This window comes from Macaca thibetana, chromosome 13, assembly GCF_024542745.1.
Source record: "Macaca thibetana thibetana isolate TM-01 chromosome 13, ASM2454274v1, whole genome shotgun sequence".
NCBI lineage: Eukaryota > Metazoa > Chordata > Mammalia > Primates > Cercopithecidae > Macaca > Macaca thibetana.
In genome coordinates, this window is record NC_065590.1 from 95950482 (window position 1) to 95972405 (window position 21924).

The window sequence follows — 21924 nt, forward strand, 5'->3', positions numbered from 1 at the left end:
TCCCACCGGCCCGGGATCGCTCAGTTCTCGGACCCGCCTCACCTCGCCCCGCCCCCAGATTCGCCCCTCCCGGTCGGCCTCACCTAGCCCAATCCCCTGGCCAACCTCGCTCCGCCCCGTCCCTCCTCGCTCCGCCCCCTGGCCAACCTCGCCTCGCCCCGCCCCTCCTAGCCCCGCCCCTGGGCCACTGTCCCACCCTGGCCTGTGGGCTCCGCCGGCAGCTGCTTCGTTTTTCCGCTTTCTTGCGACCTGATAGTTTAGCAGCCGCCGGGAGCCGCCCCGGAGGTCCGGCTTTTCAGGGATTGGGTGGACCGGGAGGCAAACGGGCACCCTCTAGGGGGATGGGCCATTCTGCGAGATTTTTCCCTCCCTACAAGTGTTTTAGTTTCTCTCACTAACCATTTCAGGAGTTAAAGCCTCCTGCTTAAGGGCTTAAGGGCTGGGTGCACCCTCCCGATTTTACAGGTGGGGAACTGGGCTGGAGAGGCTCTCTGGGACCAGAGCCCCGGGGTCACCTCATTCGTGCCCTTTCAGAGCACGCGGCCTGTCTGCAGTCTGGGACGGAAGGCTTCCCGGCTTCCCTCCTAGCGGCGTGGGCCCTGACCTGAGAGGCTACCGGAAGCCTTGAACTTGAACACTTCACAGTGAAACTGTTTCTTAAGGATTTCTCCTGATAGAGTAACTTGGACGTGGCCGTCTAAGCCACAAACGGAGGGAAAAGGAAGGACGCATTTTCCAACCTCTGAAAATCGCCTGTGTATTAGGGCCAGGTTATGAAGCAGGAAAAAAAGCACCAAAATGCAATGCCAGAATCTATGATCGCTGGTTTTGTGCCATAAACCTCAGCCGGGAAGGGTGAGGGACCGGAGCTGGGTCAGCTTCAGAGTTTGGAGTTCTGGCCGAGGCTCTTTCTCTCGAGCCTTACCAGCGCATCACCTCCGCCTATGGAGAGAAAACAAACAAACAAACAAATAAACAAAAAACAGGTGCTGAGTCCTGTCTCCCAAGTCTAAATGAGAACAGGACGTTCAGAAGGGAACCCTTAAAGGAAATTGGCCTTGGGCCTACCCTGGCTAGGTTGATACTGATCTTTATTGCCCCTGAAGCAGGAAGACTGCTTGAGGCCAGGAGTTCAAGACCAGCCTGAGCAACACAGGGAAACCCCGCCTCTACTAAAAATGCAAGAATTAGCCAAGCATGGTGGTGCATGCCTGTGGGCCCAGCTACTCGGGAGGCTGAGGCAGGAGGATGGCTTGAACCCAGGAGGCGGAGGTTGCAGTGAGTCGAGATTGCGCCACTTCACTCCAGCCTGGGAGACAGAGCCAGACCCTGTCTCAAAACAAATAAATTCTATATATATATATATGTGTGTGTGTGTATATATATATATATTTTTTTTTTTGAAGAAGAAAATAGAGAAGAGCTTTTTTTTTTCTCTTTGAGACGGAGTTTCACTCTTGTCGCCCAGGCTGGAGTGCAGTGGCACGATCTCTGCACATTGCAACCTCCACTTCCGGGGTTCAAGTGATTCTCCTGCCCCAGCCTCCCAAGTAGCTGGAATTACAGGCATGTGCTACCACGCCCGGCTAATTTTTGTATTTTTAGTAGAGATGGGGTTTCACTGTGTTGGTCAGGCTGGTCTCGAACTCCTAATCTCAGGTGATCCACCCGCCTCGGCCTCCCAAAGTGCTGGGATTACAGGCATGAGCCACCGCACCCGGCATAAAGAGCTTTTTTTTTTTTTTTTTTTTTTTTTTTTTTTTGAGACGGAGTCTCGCTCTGTCGCCCAGGCTGGAGTGCAGTGGCGCTATCTCGGCTCACTGCAAGCTCCGCCTCCCGGGTTTACGCCATTCTCCTGCCTCAGCCTCCCGAGTAGCTGGGACTACAGGCGCCCGCCACCTCGCCCGGCTAATTTTTTTTTGTATTTTTAGTAGAGACGGGGTTTCATTGTGTTAGCCAGGATGGTCTCGATCTCCTGACCTTCGTGATCCGCCCGTCTCGGCCTCCCAAAGTGCTGGGATTACAGGCTTGAGCCACCGCGCCCGGCCTATAAAGAGCTTTTAACAAGCATCAGCAGCAATGACTATAGAAACATCTAGAACCTGTTGAGTGCCTCCTGTGTGCCAGGTGTTTTACTTTCATCATGACATGTGGCACGTCCCTTGAAGCAAGGAGGTGGTCCTGGTTGGAAGTGTTCTGCCCCAGCCTTGGACTCTGTTTATTCCAGGGGGTGGCCAGGATCTGGGCCTCCAGGACTAGCCTTAGGAGGCAGCTGCTCCCACCTAGGGCCCAGCCTGTGCTAACATTTGGGGATGCAGGCTGCATGAGGGGCTTTTGAGAGGTATGAGTGCTCCCAGGACCACGCAGGGAGTAGCCTCCTCCACTGTGGAACAAATGCTGCTCCTGGTCTAGGACACTGCTCTGGGGGTCAGCTGGGTGAGGCAGGGCCGTGGAAGAGGTTTCTTCCTGGCTCCTAGATCCCTCCCTGGCTACTTTGCGTGAAGACCGGGATGGGGTGATGTGGGTGTGTGGCCCTTGGGGGTTAGGCAGACCTCAGCTATCCTCCTAGCATTGGCCCCTACAGACTGCATGATCTTGAACAGACCTTAACTTCCCTGTTCCTCGGTGTCATTTTTAAAAGGGGAGAACCATCCGCCTCAGAAGGTTATTGAGAGGTACAGAATAGGTGCTCAACGGAGATGGTCATACCCCACCAGGTGCAAACTAGCAAAACCTTTTTGGGATTTGTGGGCACTGGCTTTGTTCCTGAAGCTGTGTGGGGATGGGGGCGGTCCTAGGGGGAGCCAGGTTTGGGCCATGCAGGCAGGCATTTGGGTCTCAGCCCCTATGCCCAGCGATACATCTCAAGAGCATGCCAGCTCTTCTGCTCAGAGGATAACCTCAAAACGGCTGATCTGTGAGGCTCCTCTGTCGCTTCAGGAGGCTGGGGAGTGTCTGGATGGGGGTCTCTACAGTGCACACTCACTGGGATATCTCTGCAGGACAAGATAGTGCCCCCGTGTTAGAGACCTCTGCCTCCTCCCCAGCTACATGGCAGCCCGGTCACAGTCTGTTACAGGACCTGACCCCACTCCTGGGCCACAGCCGCACAGAGTGAATCAGCTCCCTGAGTGAAGCTGGCCACGGAGTCTCATTGAAACCGCCTTTGCAAAAATTATAACAGGAAATTATGACAGTGAAAGAGATCAGACCTAACTGACTCCATCTTGCTTCTTTAAGCTGTCCTGGTTCCTTCCTGGGCGTAGGCTGAACCAACCTTGTGAAGGAATTTAGTTTATGGTTTGACTCTGAAACAAAATTAATAATAGCCCTTTCCTGAAAAGACCACCTTTGTGCCTTGGGACCTGTCTGCCTTTGCAGGACTAACAAATTACCTACAAGATTAGAAATTACAGTTTAGGGTCATGCAGGCTCTGGCTGCAAGAGTCTGAACCTTCCCAAATTGCTCCTGGGGATCACATCACTATTGTAAAACTTAAGATCAGTGCTTGAGATATTTTGCAGACCCTGCACTGGATGGATCAGCTGACACCACCCAGACCAATTATTTGGCTCAACCAGTTCTGCAGTCCCCGCTCAGGAACAGAAGACAGCAAGAAAATTTCACTTCGACCCCCACCCCCCTCACCCCGCCTATGATTCCATCTCCATCCTGACCAATCAGCACATTCCACTTCCCAAGCCCCTACCGGCCAAATTATCTTTAAAAACTTCCATTCCCAGTCTGAGCGTGGTGGCTCACGCCTGTAATCCCAGCACTTTGGGAGACCGAGGTGTGCGGATCACCTGAGGTCAGGAGTAAGAGACCAACCTGGCCAACATGGCAAAACCCCGTCTCTACTAAACACACAAAAATTAGCCAGGCGTGGTGGCGGACGCCTATAATCCTAGCTACTCTGGTGGCTGAGGCAGGAGAATCGCTTCAATCCGGGAGGCACAGGTTGCATTGGGCCGAGATCATGCCACTGCACTCCAGCTTGGGTGACAGAGCGAGACTCCGTCTCAAACAAAACAAAACAAAACAAAAAAAACAAAAACAAAAACACGAAACTTCCATCCCCGAATGCTCTGCTCAGGGAGACTGATTTGAGTAATCATTAAACTCTGGTCTCCCGCACAGCTGGCTCTGTGTGAATTACTCTTTCTCCATTGCAATTCCCGTCTTGATAAATCGGCTCTGTCTAGGCAGCGGGTAGGGTGAGCTCTTTAGGTGGTTACACCTTCATGTGGGAACATGGAGTTGAGCAGAAACTGATTCGAAACCTCCCCCAACCTCACTTCCCCACTCTTCAACAGAGGAGATGTGAACTCAAGAGCCATTGGTGGTGCCAGTAAACCCAAAATATCTGAGACAAGTCTCAACCAATTTAAAAGTTTATTTTGCCAAGGAGGTCCCGATGACAGGTGCCCAAGGTGGTTGGGGTATAGCTTGCTTTTGTCCATTTTAGGGAGACATGAGACATGGATTAATATATGTAAGATATACTCTGGTTCCGTCCAGTAAGGCAGGACAGGTCGAAGAGGGGGGCTTCCAGGTCATAGGTAGATAAGAGACAAAAGCTTGCATTCTTTTGAGTCCTTCATCAGCCTTTCAGTGAATACATAATCTAGTCTGGCTCAGTGACTCTTCATTTTTACATAAACAGTAGGTCTGAGGAAGCAATCAGATAAGCATTTCTCTTGGGTGAGCAGAGGAATGATTTTTCTGTCCTGCACCTGTTAAGATCAGCTATCAGTTTACATTGCCAGGGTGAAATGCAACATAACTGTTTCACGGTAAATATATATATATATATTTAATTATTGGCATGATCCTGAATAGGGTAAAGATCTTGAGGCCCACGAATTCTCTTGTGGGCAAATTGTGAGGGAGGCATGTAGCTTTTTTATCTTTATAGCCACCTTATTCAGGAATTAAAATGGGAGGCAGGATCCCAGCTTGACTTTTTCCTTAGCTTAGTGATTTTGGAGTTGAGATTTATTTTTCTTTCACAGTGGCCATTCTCCCACCTTCATTTTAAAATAAATTCCTAAACCGCCGGGCACGGTGGCTCACACCGTGTAATCCCAGCACTTTGAGAGGTGGAGGCCGGCAGATCACGTGAGGTCAAGAGTTCAAGACCAGCCTGGCCAACATGGTGAAACCCTGTCTCTACAAAAATACAAAAATTAGCCAGGCATGGTGACGGGTGACTGTAATCCCAGCTACTCTGGAGGCCGAGGTAGGAGAATCGCTTGAACCTGGGAGGCGGAGGTGGCAGTGAGCCAAGATGGCACCACTGCACTATAGCCTGGGCGACAGAGCGAGACTGCGTCTCAAAAGAAAAAAAATCCGGCCGGGCGTGGTGGCTCACGCCGGTACTCCCAGCACTTTGGGAGGCCGAGGCAGGTGGATCACGACGACAGGAGATCGAGACCATCCTGGCTAACATAGTGAAACACCCTCTCTACTAAAAAAAAAAAAATAATAATTAGCGGGGCATGGCGCAGGCGCCTGTAGTCCCAGCTACTCAGGAGGCTGAGGCAGGAGAATGGCATGAACCCGGGAGGTGGAGCTTGCAGTGAGCCGAAATCGTGCCACTGCACTCCAGCGTGGGCAACAGAGCGAGACTCCATCTCCAAAAAAAAAATTTCTAAACACGAATTTTTCGTTAAGCTAGACACAGGGGGCTGATTGGTGTATTTACAAACCCAGAGCTAGACACAGTGCTGAGTGCGTCCAACATCCTTTAGCTAGACACAGAGTGCTAGACAGAGAAGTTCTCCAAGTCCCCACTAGGTTAGCTAGATATAGAGTACTGATTGGTATATTTACAAACCTTGAGCTAGACACAGAGTGCTGATTGGTGCGTTTACAATCCCTTAGCTGTGTACAATCCCTTAGCTAGACATAAAGGTTTTCCAAGTCCCCACTAGACTCAGGAGCTCAGCTGGCTTCACCCAGTGAATCCCGCACCAGGGCTGTAGGCCAAACTGCCCGCAAGTCCCGCACCGTGTGCCCGCACTTCTCAGCCCTTGGGTGGTTGATGGGACCCGGCCGCAGAGCAGGGGGTGTCGGCCGCGCAGGAGCCCACCGCAGAGGTGGGGGCTCAGACATGGCGGGCTGCAGGTCCCAAGCCCTGTCCAGTGGGGAGGCGGCTGAGGCCCGGCGAGAATTTGAGAGCAGTGCATGCGGGCCGGCAGTGCTGGGGGACCCGGTGCAACCACCGCAGCTGCCGGCCCGGGTGCTAAGCCCCTCACTGCCCTGGGCAGGGGCCCCCTCCACACCTCCTGAGCAAGCAGAGGGAGCTGGCTCCGGCCTCGGCTAGCCCAGAGAGGGGCTCCCACAGTGCACTGGTGGGCTGAAGGGCTCCTCAAGCGCCGCCAGAGTGGATGCCCAGGCTGAGGAGGCGCCGAGAGTGAGGGCTGCTAGCACATTGTCACCTCTCAATGCAGTTTCAGCATGTTGTACAGGCTGGTCTCAAACTCCTGAGCTCAAGCCGTATGCCTACCTCAGCCTCCGAAAGTGCTGGCATTATGGGTGTGAGTCACAGCGCCTGGGCAGACATTGACATTTTTGAAGAATCAAGACCAACTCTTTGGCAGAATGTTTCTCAATTTGGGATTGCTGAGAGTTTCTTCCTGATTACACTCTAGTTACTTTTTTTTTTGGCAGGAGTGCTTCCTCAGTGAAGTAGGTAGCATTGTTTTCAGTGAACCACACCAGGGGAGCACAGTGTCAGCTGTCCTGTTATTGGTGAGGTTTGGCTTAATAGTTTGGTTAAGGCAGTATCTTCTAGATTTCAGCATTTACCGTTCCCTAAGAATCTTTCAGTCATTTTAGTGTCTTTTATTGACTCTTGCCTAAATCAGTTATTGCTGTGAGTCATTAAATGGTGATTTTTCTATTATCGTTTATTCTGCATTCTTCAATCGAAAATAGTTTTCATGGCCTGGTGCGGTAGCTCATGCCTGTAATCCCAGGACTTTGGGAGGCCGAGGCAGGTGGATCACCTGAGGTCAGGAGTTCGAGAACAGCCTGACCAACATGGAGAAACCCTGTCTCTACTAAAAATACAAAAATTAGCTGGGTGTGGTGGTACATGCTTGTAATCCCAGCTACTCAGGAGGCTGAGGCGGGAGAATTGCTTGAATCTGGGAGGCGGAGGGTGCAGTGAGCCGAGATGGCACCATGGCCCTTCAGCCTGGGCAACAAGAGTGAAACTCCATCTCAAAAAAGAAAAAAAAAAGTGAAGCAAGTGCCCCTCCAGGCTCGTTACGGCTCTCAGCTCTTGATTCCAGTCCTTTTCCTGAAGCCCAGCTGTCTTCTGGTCCTTGGTCTCCAAGTGCCCATCTCTTTATTGGTAACACCCCCTTTTCCTTTTGCTGGCACTGACACTGCAGGCTTGGTGCCCACTTCTTTGTGACCTCCTAGCCCATCCACCCTCCCTTGTTCTGGCCTAAACGAGCTGAAAGGCTGGCGTTGGGATTTCACTGCAGATGCCCGTCTGTCCTGGTTTCCTGGGCTCCCAGTGGGTGAAATGGGGAAGGTTAGAAGCAGGCATCTTCTTGAAAAGAAGGCAGATGTGGCAAGGAGCAGAGAGTGGGTAGGCCTGGTTGTGAGGAGGGTTTTGGTGTGATGACAGGTCATTGCAGAGTACAGAAAGCATTTCTGCATGCAGAAGCCTTCGGCGTGCCTGCACGGTTCTGTTGAGCCCTTGAGCCCTGGTGATGTGCCATGAGAAAATCATGCCCCAGGAGGCTTTCAGTCCAAGAGAATGAGAGACATGCACAAAATACTTGAACCTAACCTGAAATGTGGAGGAAAGTCTAGCCAAGTCCAGCCAAAATCACCTGAGCCCCAGCTACATGCAGACCTGTGAGCAACAAAGGGGATGTTTTGTTATACAGCATTATCATAGCTGACTAATGCACTCTGTGAAAGAATTCAAACCCCTTTTTTCTTCAGTACTCCCTGAATGCTCAAAGAAGAGAATCCTGGAGCTGGAGATGCCCTTAAATCTGTCTTCTTCCCTTCTCCCCTCATTTTATAACTGTGGAGACTGAGGCCTGGAGCGGGGAAGGCAGCACAGAGAAGTCACACATGAGATGGATCCTGGCCCTTCACTAGTTGTGAGACCCTGACCAGATTGAATGAAGTCTTTGGCTTAGTTTCCAAACCTCTCAAATGGTGACAATTATAATACATGCAAAAGACACAATGTTGGTAATGTGCCAAGCCCAGAGTCTGTGCTTATAGGTTACATTGTCTGTAAGTGGCTGTGCTTCCAGGAGTGGCAGAACCGGCACAGGTCCATGGCCCTCCTCACTGCCCTCCTGGGCACTCAACGATTCCCTCCCCTCTGCACAGGCCTGACCACCTGCAGCCATCCTTAACCTCGACTTTTCTAGTGCCTCTCTCTCTCTCAAATGGAAATCTTGATTTTGAGTGTGAGAATAATATAAGGCAGACTCAGGGCAAAAACATAGATTGGGTCTTTAAGGAGCCTCCAGCATCTTTGTACCCACCCAGTCCGAGGGCAAGCACTTGACCTTCATGGGATGCTGCCAGGATGTGACCAGGACCCCTGGCTATCCTGGCCACTGATCTTTGCCCAGCTGATGATCTCAGAGTGGAGAGGGAGCCCAGCTTTCATGTCAGACACTGAGAAAGAAGGCGGTGGCCTCCAGATCCAAGTAGGAAGGGTTGGGCCTCTTCCTGGCCAAGTCACATTGGGCCTGGTCTGCTCCATCACACAGTCGCGCAGGGCCAGGGTGTGGCATGAGGCGTAGGGGCTGTTGCATGGAAATAATGTGTCCTGTCCTGTGTACCTGGAAACACCAATGATCTATTCTTGGTGGTAGTAGGGATCCCGGAGATTGGAAAAAATCAGTTTTCCCTTTCTTAAGGATCAAGTGACTTTCTTTAAGCAGAAAAATCCTGTAATTTGCTAAATTTGGGGGAATCAATTTATTGAGGATTAAAGGGGACCCATATAGCATAGTGCTTAAGTATATAGTCCTTGGAGCCAGACTCAACTGCCAAGTCTGAACTCCAGCTTCACCACTTGCCAGCTGTGTGACCTTGGGCAAATGACTTAACCTCTCTGTGCTTTAGTTGCCTCATTTATAGGAGTATCTATCTCATAGGGTTGCTGAGAGGATTAAATGAGTTAGTTCATGCAAATAACAGTGACATTTAGCTACTGCCAAATAAGACCCGAGCAAGCATCAAAGACAGAGCAGTCATTTCAGCCCCTGCCCCATTTTTCTCTCTTTTCTGGAGGCCATGGCTGAGGTCCTGCAGAGGACACTGGGCTTCAAGCTTGAGGCCTGGCATTAATGTATGTTTGGGATTTTATTTCGCCTCTCTGAATCTCAGGTTTTGCCTGTATTAAATGAATATAAAATCCCTGAATATGATTCCCTTAGGTTGTTGAGAAAATACATTTAAAATGCTTTACCCTAGAAGTGTGGGCTATTGTTTTCATTTTGGTCAGTTTTTGTTTATTTTGTTTGTGTGTCAGTGTGGGTGTAGGGAGATTCTGCTCCATGAGCTCACTCAGGGCTCCAGGCGTGGGCCTGACATGCTCCCTCCATCTTGTGCCCATCTTTTCCCTGCATCCTCCAAGTCCTCTCCCTTCTTCAGCTGATGGGGAAAGGAGAACAAGCCAATACCTGGAGTGTCTCATGGACCAGACCTGGAAGGGAGACCTAGGGTTTTTGCTCCCATTCCACTGGCCATGGCTCTGTCACATGCTCCACCCAAACCAAGGGAAAACACAGCCTAGCAGAGCACCCAGGAAGAAGAGGAGAATGCGAATGTTTGAAAGAATGAATCCATTTGTGTTTTAACCAACAAAGAGGAACTAAGCCTTTTCTGCATTTTTTGCTTAAATATGAAGGTTGTGATATAATCACAAGGGTCCTTAAAAGATGGAGGAGTGAAGCCAGATGCCTGTAATCCCAGTGCTTTGGAAGGCCAAGGTGGGAGGATCATTTGAGCCCAAAAGTTCAAGACCAGCCTGGGCAACCTAGTGAGACCCTATCTCTACATAAAATTTCAAAAATTAGCCAGGTATGGCTAGGTGCGGTGGCTCACACCTGTAATCCCAGCACTTTGGGAGGCTGAGGCAGGTGGATCACCTGAGGTTGGGAGTTCAAGACCAGCCTGACCAACATGGAGAAACCCCGTCTCTACTAAAAATACAAAAAATTAGCTGGGCATCGTGGCACATGCCTATAATCCCAGCTACTCAGGAGGCAGAGGCAGGAGAATTGCTTGGACCTAGAAGGCGGAGGTTGTGGTGAGCCAAGATCATGCCATTGCATTCCAGCCCAGGTGATAATGGGAGTCTCTGTCTGGAAAAAAAAAAAAAAGAGAGAGAGAGAGAGAGAGAGAAGATGAAGGAGTGAGGCAGGAGAGAGCGAGCGATAGAGACTGATTTGAAGATGCTAAGATGCTGGCATTGAAGATGGAGTAAGGAGCTGCAAGCTAAGGAATGCAGGCTGCCTTGAGAAACTGGAAAAAATGTGGAAATAGATTCTTCCCCAGATCCTCCTAAAAGAGCACAGCTCTGCAACATGTCGATTTTGGCCCAATGACACCCATGTCAGGGTTGTGATCTTCAGAGCCGTAAGATGACACATTTGTGTTGTTTTAAGCTATGCAGTTTGTGGTCACTTGTCACAGTAGCTGCAAGCAGAGAACACACCGAATTGCAGGAGGGGAGACGGAGGCACAGAGTGTTGCAGCAGCCAGCTCAAGGTCCCACAGCTCATCAGAGCCAGGAGCTGGATTTGAACCCAGGCATTCAGTGCTCCTGACCACAATGCAGGATCCCTTTCATGGGGCACCCATGGGTTCTCAAGATGGAAAGGCTGGGGGTTGTATGGCCGTGGGCCAGTTACTGAGTCCTCCGAATCTCACGTGTAAAAAGTGTGTAAGAGTGACCCCATGGAGCCCAACGGAAGAGCGTCCTGCAGCTTAGACAGTGCAGACCCAAGCTGCCTTGTGTGGGTTGCTGACTGGTGCTGTCGTGGGCCGGATCTCTTGTCGCCACCCACACCCACCTGGGGAAGGCCAGCCCAGCCCTCCTTGCTCCTAGATGGGCTGCATCTCATCCTCCAGCTTCTTCTTCCGGGCCCCTTCGGTGAAGAAGAAGTCCATGCGGATGAGAGTCTGTCCCAGGGGCGTGTCCAGCCTGCTACCCACAACCTGGTTTGTGGAACTGGGAACTGTGTCCGAAAAGAGAGGCACATGGTCTGGCAACTTCTCAGGCTCCTTCTTGTTGCCCTGAGGAGAGGGGACAGCTCGGATTACACAGAGCGTGAAAAAAGGAGGACCTTAGGATGGGAGAAAACAGAGCAGAGAGCAGGTGCCTCTCTGTGTGAAGCGTCTCCAGGTGATTCAATCCTGGTTTGGACATGGGATCCCCCAAGAGTGACCCGATGCCACAGCCTCTGCCAAGCTTGTCCCTCCTCTTCCTCCACTTCCCCTTCCCCAGGTGCCTCCCAGATCCCTTAACTTTTATGCTGCGACCTGCAGAGATCAAGGGAAGGATCAGGTGTCATTCCCCTTTCTACCCCAGGACTAAGACGCCATTTTACATCTGGTGGGAGGTTTTGATTTTTGTTTTTGTTTTTTGGTAAATTTGTACTTAGAGTATAACATTCACACAGAAAAGTGCACAAGCCTTCACTGTCCAGCTTGACAAATGTTCACAAAGTGAAGATGCCCATGTACCCAACCAGATCAAGGGGTATAATCCCCTCCCCTGCCTCCTTTCAGCCCCTCAATCCCTGTCTCTGCTCCCAAGGCAACCTGACCTTGACCTCTAATGCCACACATTAGCTTTGCCTGGTTTTGAACTTTACATTAGTGAAATCATGGCTTTCCTGTCTGGCTTCTTTCTCTCAAAATACAAAAATTAGTTGGGTGTGGTGGCGCATGCACGTAGCCCCAGCTACTCAGGAGGCTGAGGTGGGAGGATCACTTGAGCCTAGGAGGTTGAGGCTGCAGTGAGCCATGATCATGCTACTATAGTCCAGCCTGAGAGACAGTGAGACCACGTTTTGAAAAAAAAAAAAAAAAATCTGACAAGTGGGAAAACATCCTCAGCTCTTCCTGCCCCTGTTTAGGGTTACCTTTCTGCTACCCTGTGTCTAAGAGAAGTGACACGACCTGGCAAGTAAGGAGATCCTGGCTTTCACCTGGCAAAGTCCATGCTGAGGTGGCTCCACCCTCTGGTCATGATGCAGATTTCAGTAGTCAGGTTGCTATCACATAGCCCTTAGGAGGGAGAGACTCTTACAGGCTGGAAGCCCAGACCAGATGCACAGGGCGGGATATCTGGAGGGAAATTCTGGAGCTGAATTTCCCTCCAGAATAGACAGCAACAAGCCCAGCAGGTCCACAATGCAGTCATTAAACCTTTCCTCAACCTGGCAGGGTCCAGGTAAGCATGGCCACCCCCCTCGAGTGACTGTCCACATTGCTTATCTTCCAGGTTGGTCCTTTGACCATCTTTTTTTTTTTTTTTGAGATGGAGTTTCGCTCTTGTTGCCCAGGCTGGAGGGCAATGGTGCCATCTCAGCTCACTGCAACCTTCGCCTCCCAGGTTCAAGTGGTTCTGCTTCCTCAGCCTCCCAAGTAGCTGGAATGACAGGCATGCACCACCACACCTGGCTAATTTTTGTATTTTTAGTAGAGATCGGGGTTTCTCCATGTTGGTCAGGCTGGTCTTGAACTTCCAACCTCAGGTGATCCACCTGCCTTGGCCTCTCAAAGTATCGAGATTACAGGCGTGAGCCACCGCGCCCAGCTGACCATCCTTTTAATAGTGAGATCAATCTTTTCATTCACTCATTCATCCAGCATGAACTGAATGTTCACTTTTTTATGGTCTCTGGGGGATGGGGCAAATGCTAGGGTTGTGACAGGGTGCAGTGATGAATTCATATTCATCTTTTCTCTTTTTAAAAAATAATGTTATTTTTTGTAGAGACAGGGTCTCCCTATGTTGCCCAGGCTGGTCTTGAACTCATGGGTCCAGGTGATCCTCCCACCTCAGCCTCCCCAAGTGCGGGGATTACAGTCATGGGCTACCATTCCTGGCCTCATCCTTTCTCTTAAGGAGTTCACAGCTGGTGAAATTGGGCATTGCAGTATTACATTACATAGAATACCAAAATAACGGGTGAGATATGCTGGTGAATCAAAGGAAGGAGTGATCTGGTCAAGCCTACCCAGGAAAGGGAGATTCCCCAGAAAGGGAGGCACTAGAGCAGGGTCTTGAAGAGTGAATAGGAGTCCATCAGGCTGACCAGGTAGGAAGGACATTCCAGCAGGGGACCAGCATGCCCAAAGGCATGGATAAAAGAGTGTTGTGGGGGCTGAGTGTGGTGGCTCATGCCTCTAATCCCAGCACTTTGGGAGGCCAAGGCAGTTGGATAATTGAGGTCAGGAGTTCGAGACCAGCCTGGCTAACATAGTGAAACCCCCTCTCTACTAAAAACACAAATATTAGCCAGGCATGGTGGTGTGCATCTATAATCTCAGCTACTCAGGAGGCTGAGGCAGGAGAATCGCTAGAATCCAGGAGGTGCAGGTTGCTGTGAGCTGAGATTACACCACTGCACTCCAGCCTGGGCAACAGAGTGAGACTCCATCTTAAAAAAAAAAAAAAAAAAAAAAAAGAGTGTGTTGTGAGGTCTGCGTGGGGTGGGTAATGAGACTGGGGAGATAGATAGTTTAGATCACAGGAGGCTTTGTAAGCTACCTGAAAACTTCAGACTTGCTGAAGCATTTTAATCAGGGGAGCTACACGGCCAGTTCTGCCATTTAGGGAAATCAGTGTGGTGGCGAAGTGGAGGATAGATTGCAGGTGGTGATACTGGAGTCAGGGAATTTGTTTACAAAGTATTTTTACCCAATCTTATTGCCCTTCTTGGGCACGCCACACAGATATGACTACACATTGCTGACATCCTCAGTCAGGGGAGACATTTCAGCAACAGATGCCTGTCATTTCTAATTGGTTCATCTTAATAAAACTAAGAAACACTGAAGGAAACAAATTTCTAAATGCTTCATATAACTTTTCTTTCCAATGGACCCAAGGAATGCAATTCCTTGAAACAAGAGTGTATTTTACTCATCTCTGCACATCCAGCATCTAGTCCAGAGTAGATCTTCAATAAATGTCAGTTGAATGATGGAAAGAATGAATAATATTCAATCGCAAGTATGTTTGGCAGGAACATATTTTTCCTTACCATTGAGTCATAGTCTTTCAGGAAACTCCAGTTCTGAACCCTGGAAAGGAAAAGCATGTTGACTGTGTGAGTTCCTTCTAGGACATTTTTACCAATGACTTTCACTGTGTCAAGTCAATACAACAATGTATCACATGGAAGAACTAAAGATTTTTTTTTTTTTTTTTTTTTTTTTTTTTTTTTTTTGAGAAGGAGCCTCACTCTGTTACCTAGGCTGAAATGCAGTGGTGCAATCTCAGCTCACGTTGCAACCTCTGCCTCCCAGGTTCAAGCAATTTTCCTGTCTCAGCCTCCCAAGTAGCTGGGACTACAGATGCGTGCCACCACACCCAGCTAATTTTTGTATTGTTAGTGGAGATGGGGTTTCACCATATTTGTAGGCTGGTCTTGAATTCCTGACCTCAGGTGGTTCACCCACCTCGGCCTCCCAAAGTGCTGGGATTACAGGCATGAGCCACCATGCCCAGCCAGAACAAAATAATTTTTAAGTGAAACAAATGCCAAGTGCCAAGCAGGTATTGATGGTGTATCCCACCAAAAGAACAAACATTTCAATTTCCAATGACTTTTCCTAGAATGACAACTATGACGTTGCTATGGTAGGACTGCCTAAGCAAGCAAAGGCTACAATCTCACCCTGCCTCTGTGCATTTTCAGAAGGCTGCAGTAGGCAAGCATTCTCTGAAGAAAAAAGTTTTCACGTCCCCAAACCTTTGTAACCTTCCAATGTGAGTGACAGAGGAAGGCTAGGGAGGGGTAGGAAAAGGGAGGGACCATAAGGATAGTATTACCTTGCACTGGTCATTTAGTTTTACTTGAATCTAATTTTAAAAAGTCAAACAATTCTACAAAACATAATAAAAACAGCCTTCTCTGTCCCCCTCCTCACAGCCCCTGAGCCTCACATCTTAGCGTCAAACCTTTGCCAGCCTTTTAGCTGTTTCTTCAGGCCTTTGCGTCCGTATTTTGAAATAATAGGATTCTACTGCTGTATTATGTCATTCTTGCCTTGCTATAAAGAATACCTGAGACTGGGTAATTTATAAAGAAGGTGTAGGCTAGGCGCGGTGGCTCACTCCTGTAATCCCAGCACTTTGGGAGCCCGAGGTGGGTGGATCACCTGAGGTCAGGAGTTCAAGACCAGCCTGGCCAACATGGTGAAACCCTGTCTCTACCAAAAATACAAAACTAGCCAGGCATGGTGGTGGGCTCCCGTATCCCAGCTACTAGGGAGGCTGAGGCAGGAGAATTGCTTGAGCCCGGGAGGTGGAGGTTGCAGTAAGCAGAGATCGAGCCACTGCACTCCAACCTGGGCGACAGAGTGAGACTCCATCTGAAAAAAATAAATAAATAAAAATAAAGAAGGTGTAATCGGCTCACAGTTCCACAGGCTGTACAGGAAGCAGGATGCTGGCATCTGCTTAGCTTCTGGGTCCGTCTTAGGAAACTTACAATCATGGTGGAAGGCAAAGTGGCAGCAGGCAGGTCACATGGCCAGAGCAGGAGCAAGAGAGAGAGAAGGGAAGTGCCACACACTTTAAAAGAACCAAATCTGGTGAGAACTCCCTACTGTAAGGACAGCACCATGGGGATGGTATAGACCATTTATGAGAAACCGACCCCATGATCCAGTCGCCTTCCACCGGGCCCCACCTCCAACAGTGGGGATTACAATTCAGCATGTGATTTGGGTGGGGACACAGATCCAAACTCTATCCACTGCTGTTCCTTAATATTTTCTAAAATTTAAACTTATCTATCGACTTCCTATTATAGGAGATGAAGAGTTAGCATTCTTACTCCTGCCCTTCCCTTTGTTCTTTCAAAATCATTACAGATCTTGGTTAAATTGATATATGTCATTTTGATTCTTATGGTTATGTAAAAGTTATTCCCTGATGAACTAAGGAGTGCAATATACCCCAATTCTGTTCTTGTATAACCTTGTATTCTTTCTAGAGCTAACAGAGAAATTACATTTCCTCCCAATTTTTTTTAGGCTTCTATGTACTGATCATTGATTCCAGATGTTCCAATAAAACTGAAAAGTCCCTCTAAATATTATTTTCTACACTGTCATGTGCATCAGATAATAAACATTCCTTTAAAACCTTTCTTAGCCTCCTCGGAAGCCCCGTGTCCTCCTGCTCCCACTGGCCTGGCCGTGCCTCAAGATCACAGGCTGGTCCCTTCCTTCACCAACACGCTGGCATCCCCCTCTTTGGGAATTCCATGTCTTATTTTCTTGTTAATGCACCTGTTTTTGTGGAGCACGTACTCTAGTATCTGAGGACTCCTGCATTTCTTTGGTTCTGGAAAATTCTCACTTACTTTATCTTTAGACATTTTCTCTCTCCCATTCTCTCCTTTGGGAGTTTTGATTAAGGATAGGTTGGAACTTCTTGTTCAGTTTCTCTACATTTTTAATTCGTCATTTGTGTTTTCTGTCTTGATTTTCTGAATAATTTCTCCTGTCTTGAGTTTATGAAGTCTGACTTCAGTTGTGTCTTATATTTCAACTTTATATATTTTTATTGCTACAAGTTCTTTCTGTTTTTTGGTTTCTTTGAGATGGAGTCTCACTCTGTCGCCCAGGCTGGAGTGCAGTGGCACAGTCTTAGCTGACTGCACCCTCTGCCTCCCGGGTTCAAGCAACTCTGCCTGCCTCGGCCTCCTGAGTAGCTGGAATTACAGGTGCATGCCATCATGCCTGACTAGTTTTTGTATTTTTTAGTAGAGATGGGATTTCACCATGTTGGCGAGGCTGGTCTCAAACTCCTGATTTCAGGTGATCTGCCTGCCTCAGCTTCCCAAAGTGCTGGGATTGCAGGTGTGAGCCATTGTTCCCGACCTCTTGTTTCATTTTTTAAAGCAGCACTAGAACATTTAAGCTATGTGTCTGGCTCACATTGTATTTCTGTCAGGCAGCACTGCCTTACACATTCCTCTTTGGGCTATCCAAACCTTGCAAAACTCTTTCCCCTTGGTCTTTACACCTCCTTATGCCCCTGGCTTTCTTCTCTGGTGTTTCCTGGCAGCATCTCTGCCTTTCTAGTAAACGTTGCAAGTTCTGTCCTGCATCCTCACCTCTTCTGATCCATTGTGCTCTTCCGGGGAGAGCTTATTCACATCGCTGGGGCCAATGCCCACTCGTTTCCTGCTAAAACTGAGATAGAATTTGCATTCCATAAGATTCACTTTTTAAAGCACACAATTCAATGACTTTAATATATTCATGGAGTTGGGCAACCATCACCACTTTCTGATTCCAGAACATTTCATCACCCACAAAACACCTTGTGTCCATTCGCAGTCAGTCCTCATTCTCCCCTTCTGGATGGGTTTTTAATGCACAACTCCTCACTCTCACACTCAACTACCTCCTGGCAGCTCTATCTAGACGTGGTTCGGGCATTTAAAACTCACCAGAACTCAGCATCTTCATCATTTATCTTCTCCTCCCTATTAATCATTCAAGCTGAGACCTGTCATCCTTTATTCCTTCCTCACCTTTCCTCCCACATTTACTCTGTAAATATTTTCTGTCATTCTGTAGGTTGCCTTTTCACTCTGTTAATTGTTGCCTTTCACTGTTAATTGTTGCCTTTGCTGTGCAGAAGTTTTTCATATGCAAAAGAATGAAATTGGATCCTTTCTAACATGATACATACCAATCCACTCAAAAACATAGAAGGAAGCTTCATAACATTGGGCTTGGCAATTATTCCATGGATATGACACACAAAGGACAGGAAACAAAAGCAGATAGACAGATGGGATTACATCAAACTCAAAAACTTCTGAAGAGCAAAGGAAACAAGCAACAAAGTGAAAAGGCAACGCACAGAATGGGAGACAACATTTACAGATCATATTTCTGATAAGGAGTTAATTTCCAAAATGTATAAGGAACTTCTACAACTTAGTAGCACAAAACCAAATAACCCAATTGAAAAAATGGGTTAAAGACTTGAATAGACATTTCTCCAAAGAAGATAAATAAATGGCCAATAAATATATGAAAAGATTATCAATGTCACTCATCATCAGAGAAATGCAAATCAAAACCACAGAGGTCAAACACGGTGGCTCATACCTGTAGTCCCAACACTTTGGGAGGCTGAGGCGTGTGGATCATCTGCTGTCAGGAGTTCAAGACCAGCCTGGCCGGAGCTTGCAGTGAGCTGAGATCGCACCACTGCACTCCAGCATGGGTGACAGAGCAAGACTCCGTCTCAAAAAAAAAAAAAAAAAAAAAAAAAAAGACCAGCCTGGCCAACATGGTAAAAACCTGTCTCTAATAAAAATACAAAAATTAGCCAGGAGTAGTGGAGGGCATCTGTCATCCTAGCTACTTGGGAGGCTGAGGCAGGAGAATTGCTTGAACCTGGGAGGCAGAGGTTGGAGTGAGCCGAGATCACGCCACTGTACTCCAGCCTGGGTGACAGAGGGAGACGTCATCTCAAAACGAAACAAAACAAAAAATCACAATGAGATACCACCTCACACCTATTAGGATGGTTGTTATCAAAAACCAAAAGACAATCAATGAGTGTTGGCCATTGTGTGGAGAAACTGGAATGCCGAGATACTGCTGATGGGAATGCAAAATGGTGCCACTGCTATGGAAAAGACAATGGAGGTTCCTCAAAAAATTAAAAATAGAGGTAGCATATAATCCTGCAATCCCTCCAATATGGTTTGAGTGTTTGTGCTCTCCAAATCTTATATTGAAATGTGATCCCGAGTGTTGAAGGTAGGGCCCAGTGGGAGGTGTTTGGGTCGTGACTGGCTTGGTGCCTTCCTTGCGGTAATGAATGAGCTCTTGCGCTATTAGTTCACAGGAGAGAGCTGGTTGTTAAAAAGAGCCTGAAACCTCCCCCTCTCTCTCTGGGTCCCTCTCTTACCATGCAACACGCCTGCTCCTCCTTCACCTTCTGCCATTATTGTAAGCTTCCCGAGACCCTCACCAGAAGCCAAGTGGATTCCAAGACTATGCTTGTACGGCCTGCAGAACGGTGAGCCAAATAAACTTATTTATAAATTACCCAGCCTCAGGTGTTCCTTGACAGCAATGCAAAATGGACTAAGACATCCATTTTTGAGAATTCATCCAAAAGAATTGAAACCACTCCCATGTCCATTGTAGCAATACATATAACAGTCAAATGTGGAAGCAACGTAAAGTCCATTGACAAATGAATAAAGAAACTGCACATATATACATTCAGCCTTAGAATGGGAGGAAATTCTGTAATACGCGACAAGATGGATGAACCCGGAGGACAGGATGCTAAGCTAACAAGACGGACATGGAAAGTCAAATATTGCACAATTCCACTTCTATGAGGCACTGAAAATAGACTCCTGGGAGTAAAGACTAGAATGGTGGGTGCCAGAGGCTGGGAGGAGGGGGAATGGGGCGTTGCTAATCCACGGGTATGAAGTTTCAGCGGTGCAAGATGAGCGCTTCCTAGAATCTATCAGGCTGCTCATTTAAAAATGCTATGTTCTTGCTTAAAGATCATGCTATGTTCTTGCTTAAAATCCTGGATAGTGTCTCCTTTGGAAAAAATGCATCCAGACTTTTACGAGGGCTGGGGTGGCCCCCCCGGCTGCTCCCCCTTATCCTGTGGCCTTCCTCACTCCCTGTGCCTCAGCTACACGAATTGTTTGTTTTGTTTTTTTAGATACGTCAAACTCTTGGCTCCTTCTCCTGTTTCATGTCTCAGCTTAAAAGTCTCCTCAGAGAGGCCTTCAGCCGGCTCTCCCCCTAACCCTGAACTGTTGTTTCCTTCTTACCGCTGGTCACATTTCTTACAGATTTGTACTTGTTTGCTTTTCTGCTTGCTTTTTGGCTGCCCTGTCCGGAGTATGAAGGCTCCGTGGAGCCATGGCCAGGTCAGTCCCTTGTTGCATCTGGTCTCCTTTCAGAGCGGCTCATGGGGATTTTTGGTTGAATGAAGGCATGAAGGAGCATCTTTCCCAGAGTCAGGTCAGATGGCCAGCGCCTCTCACCCAGACTAGGCCAGCAGGCTCCTGCTCCAGGGAGGCGGGGCTGCTCGGACCCAGCCGCATCTGATCCTGGCCTCCATCTTCCTGGCTTCCTAAGCTCAGGCTCGGGTCTGGCTCTGGGCTGGGCCGGTGACCCGCCTCCCCCCGGGCATGCCATGCTCTCTGTCCCTCAGCCCGGATCAGCTGCCCAGCCATCTCCCTTTCTCCAAAAGTTTCCCCAACTTGTAGTCAGGTTGCGGGGGTCAGGGTGGAGAAGGGAGGGCAGGGACTCACCAGCGCCGCTGGCCCCGACGCTCGGCCTCCAGGAGCTCCCGCCACAGCTGGTCCTGCTGCACGCCGCCACCGCAGGCAGCTCCCTGGGCCACCCGCTGCGCCTTCAGAGCCTGGGGGGCCTGACAGCCACCAGCAAGACCCCTGCTGGCCATAGGGCCAATCCGGGCAGCTGGGGAGACAGAGGTTGGCGGCCTGGTGGGGGACAATCGGTGCCCAGGTGATGTGGTTCTCTGGAGCCCAGGGGTGGGGTGGCTCCCCATGGGTGCAAGTGTGTGTGTGTGTGTGTGTGTGTGTGTGTGTGTGTGAGAGAGAGAGAGAGAGAGAGAGAGAGAGAGAGACTCCTGTGCCTGAGCTCAGCTCAAACCTCCTCCTGGAACACTCTCTCCCTCCTAACCCCGGGACAGCCTGGGCAGGGTCCTCCTCACTGTCGCTTTAGGCCTCGAGCTCAGAGTGGCCGATGGGGAGAGCATTTGAGCCCAGTTTTGTTTTGAACTCCCGCCTGTGTTGACTGTTGTCCTGGGAACGGGCAGCTCCCAGGAAAGAGGCGGGCCCCGTGTGTGCGTGCGGGTGTGTGCGGGTGTGTGCGGGTGTGTGTGTGTGTGTGTGTGTGTGTGTTTGTGATCTGAGCCCTAGGGCTGGGGGGCAGAGAGTTCTTGAGTAGATGCCACGCCCAGTTCAGCAGCCCCCTACCCCGAGGCCGGAGTCCTCCGAGCAGGGTAGGGGAGGAGGAGGGAGCGAAGCCGGGGCTCCTGGGGGCCACCCCCACCATTGTCGCACTTGGCTTCCGGCAGCCGCCTTCAGGCCGTGGGGCGATGATAGTCCTGTGCTGCCCCCTCGTGGATGCTGCGAGGCTTGCACGAGATGGTGGACCTGAGGGCGCTCTGGGAATTGTGGATCAGGCATCAGTGTGAAGCTTCCTGCTTGTTTGGGAACAATGGCGGAGGTCATGAGCTTCTGTCGGGCGAGGGAAAATGAGTGCAATGCACTAGGAACATCCGCTCTGTCTGTAAACCCGGAGCGTTCACACAGCACTCTGCTTTATGTCTGAGACCTCCCAGCCATGCCTTTCCAACGCCATTCTACAGATGAGGAAACTGAGGCCCTTACCGGCAAGATTAAGTGACCGCCCACGGTCACACAGTCACCAGCTGAAGGGAACAGGGAGAACCTGAGGGCTCACGGTCCGAGCCCTCAGCCCTGTTTCTGTTCTAACTGGGTGCAGCCAGGCTCCCTCCGTGGCAGCCTCTCCTGGTCTGGCTCAGCTGAGCTCCAGGGATGCCCGCTGCTCTCATCACTTCTGCCTCCTGCACTCTCTGCTTCCGGTTCTCTGGGTTTCGTGCCGTTCCGGTAGGTGCTGGC

At 49.4% G+C, this 21924-nt stretch overlaps 1 protein-coding gene across 3 annotated transcripts; it reads right to left on the minus strand.

Annotated features, from left to right (window-relative positions):
* Window positions 1-756: 756 nt before the first annotated feature.
* On the minus strand, window positions 757-21634 carry C13H2orf50 (chromosome 13 C2orf50 homolog). Of its 3 annotated transcripts, none has more exons than XM_050753967.1 (4): window positions 20566-21634; window positions 14278-14317; window positions 11074-11296; window positions 757-942 (listed from the first exon to the last, which is right to left on the minus strand). In XM_050753967.1, exons 1-3 carry the CDS (start codon window positions 20823-20825, stop codon window positions 11105-11107), a joined length of 492 nt encoding a protein of 163 aa, XP_050609924.1. In that variant the 5' UTR covers window positions 20826-21634; the 3' UTR covers window positions 757-942; window positions 11074-11104. The 3 variants fall into 3 exon arrangements, with proteins under 3 accessions (XP_050609924.1, XP_050609923.1, XP_050609922.1); XM_050753966.1 differs by lacking the exon at window positions 757-942 and adding an exon at window positions 5676-8832; XM_050753965.1 differs by lacking the exon at window positions 757-942 and having other exon boundaries at window positions 5676-11296.
* Window positions 21635-21924: the final 290 nt, after the last annotated feature.

What these genes read in the sequence shown, in the direction of transcription:
- C13H2orf50 (XM_050753967.1), bottom strand. Translation starts at nt 20,825, where the DNA reads ATGGGGAGCCACCCCACCCCTGGGCTCCAGAGAACCACATCACCTGGG. An exon ending in CGTCGGGGCCAGCGGCGCTG is followed by an intron (nt 14,318 to 20,565) that starts GTGAGTCCCTGC and finishes TTTCCTTTCCAG; the next exon opens with GGTTCAGAACTGGAGTTTCC. An exon ending in TGAAAGACTATGACTCAATG is followed by an intron (nt 11,297 to 14,277) that starts GTAAGGAAAAAT and finishes CCCTCTCCTCAG; the next exon opens with GGCAACAAGAAGGAGCCTGA.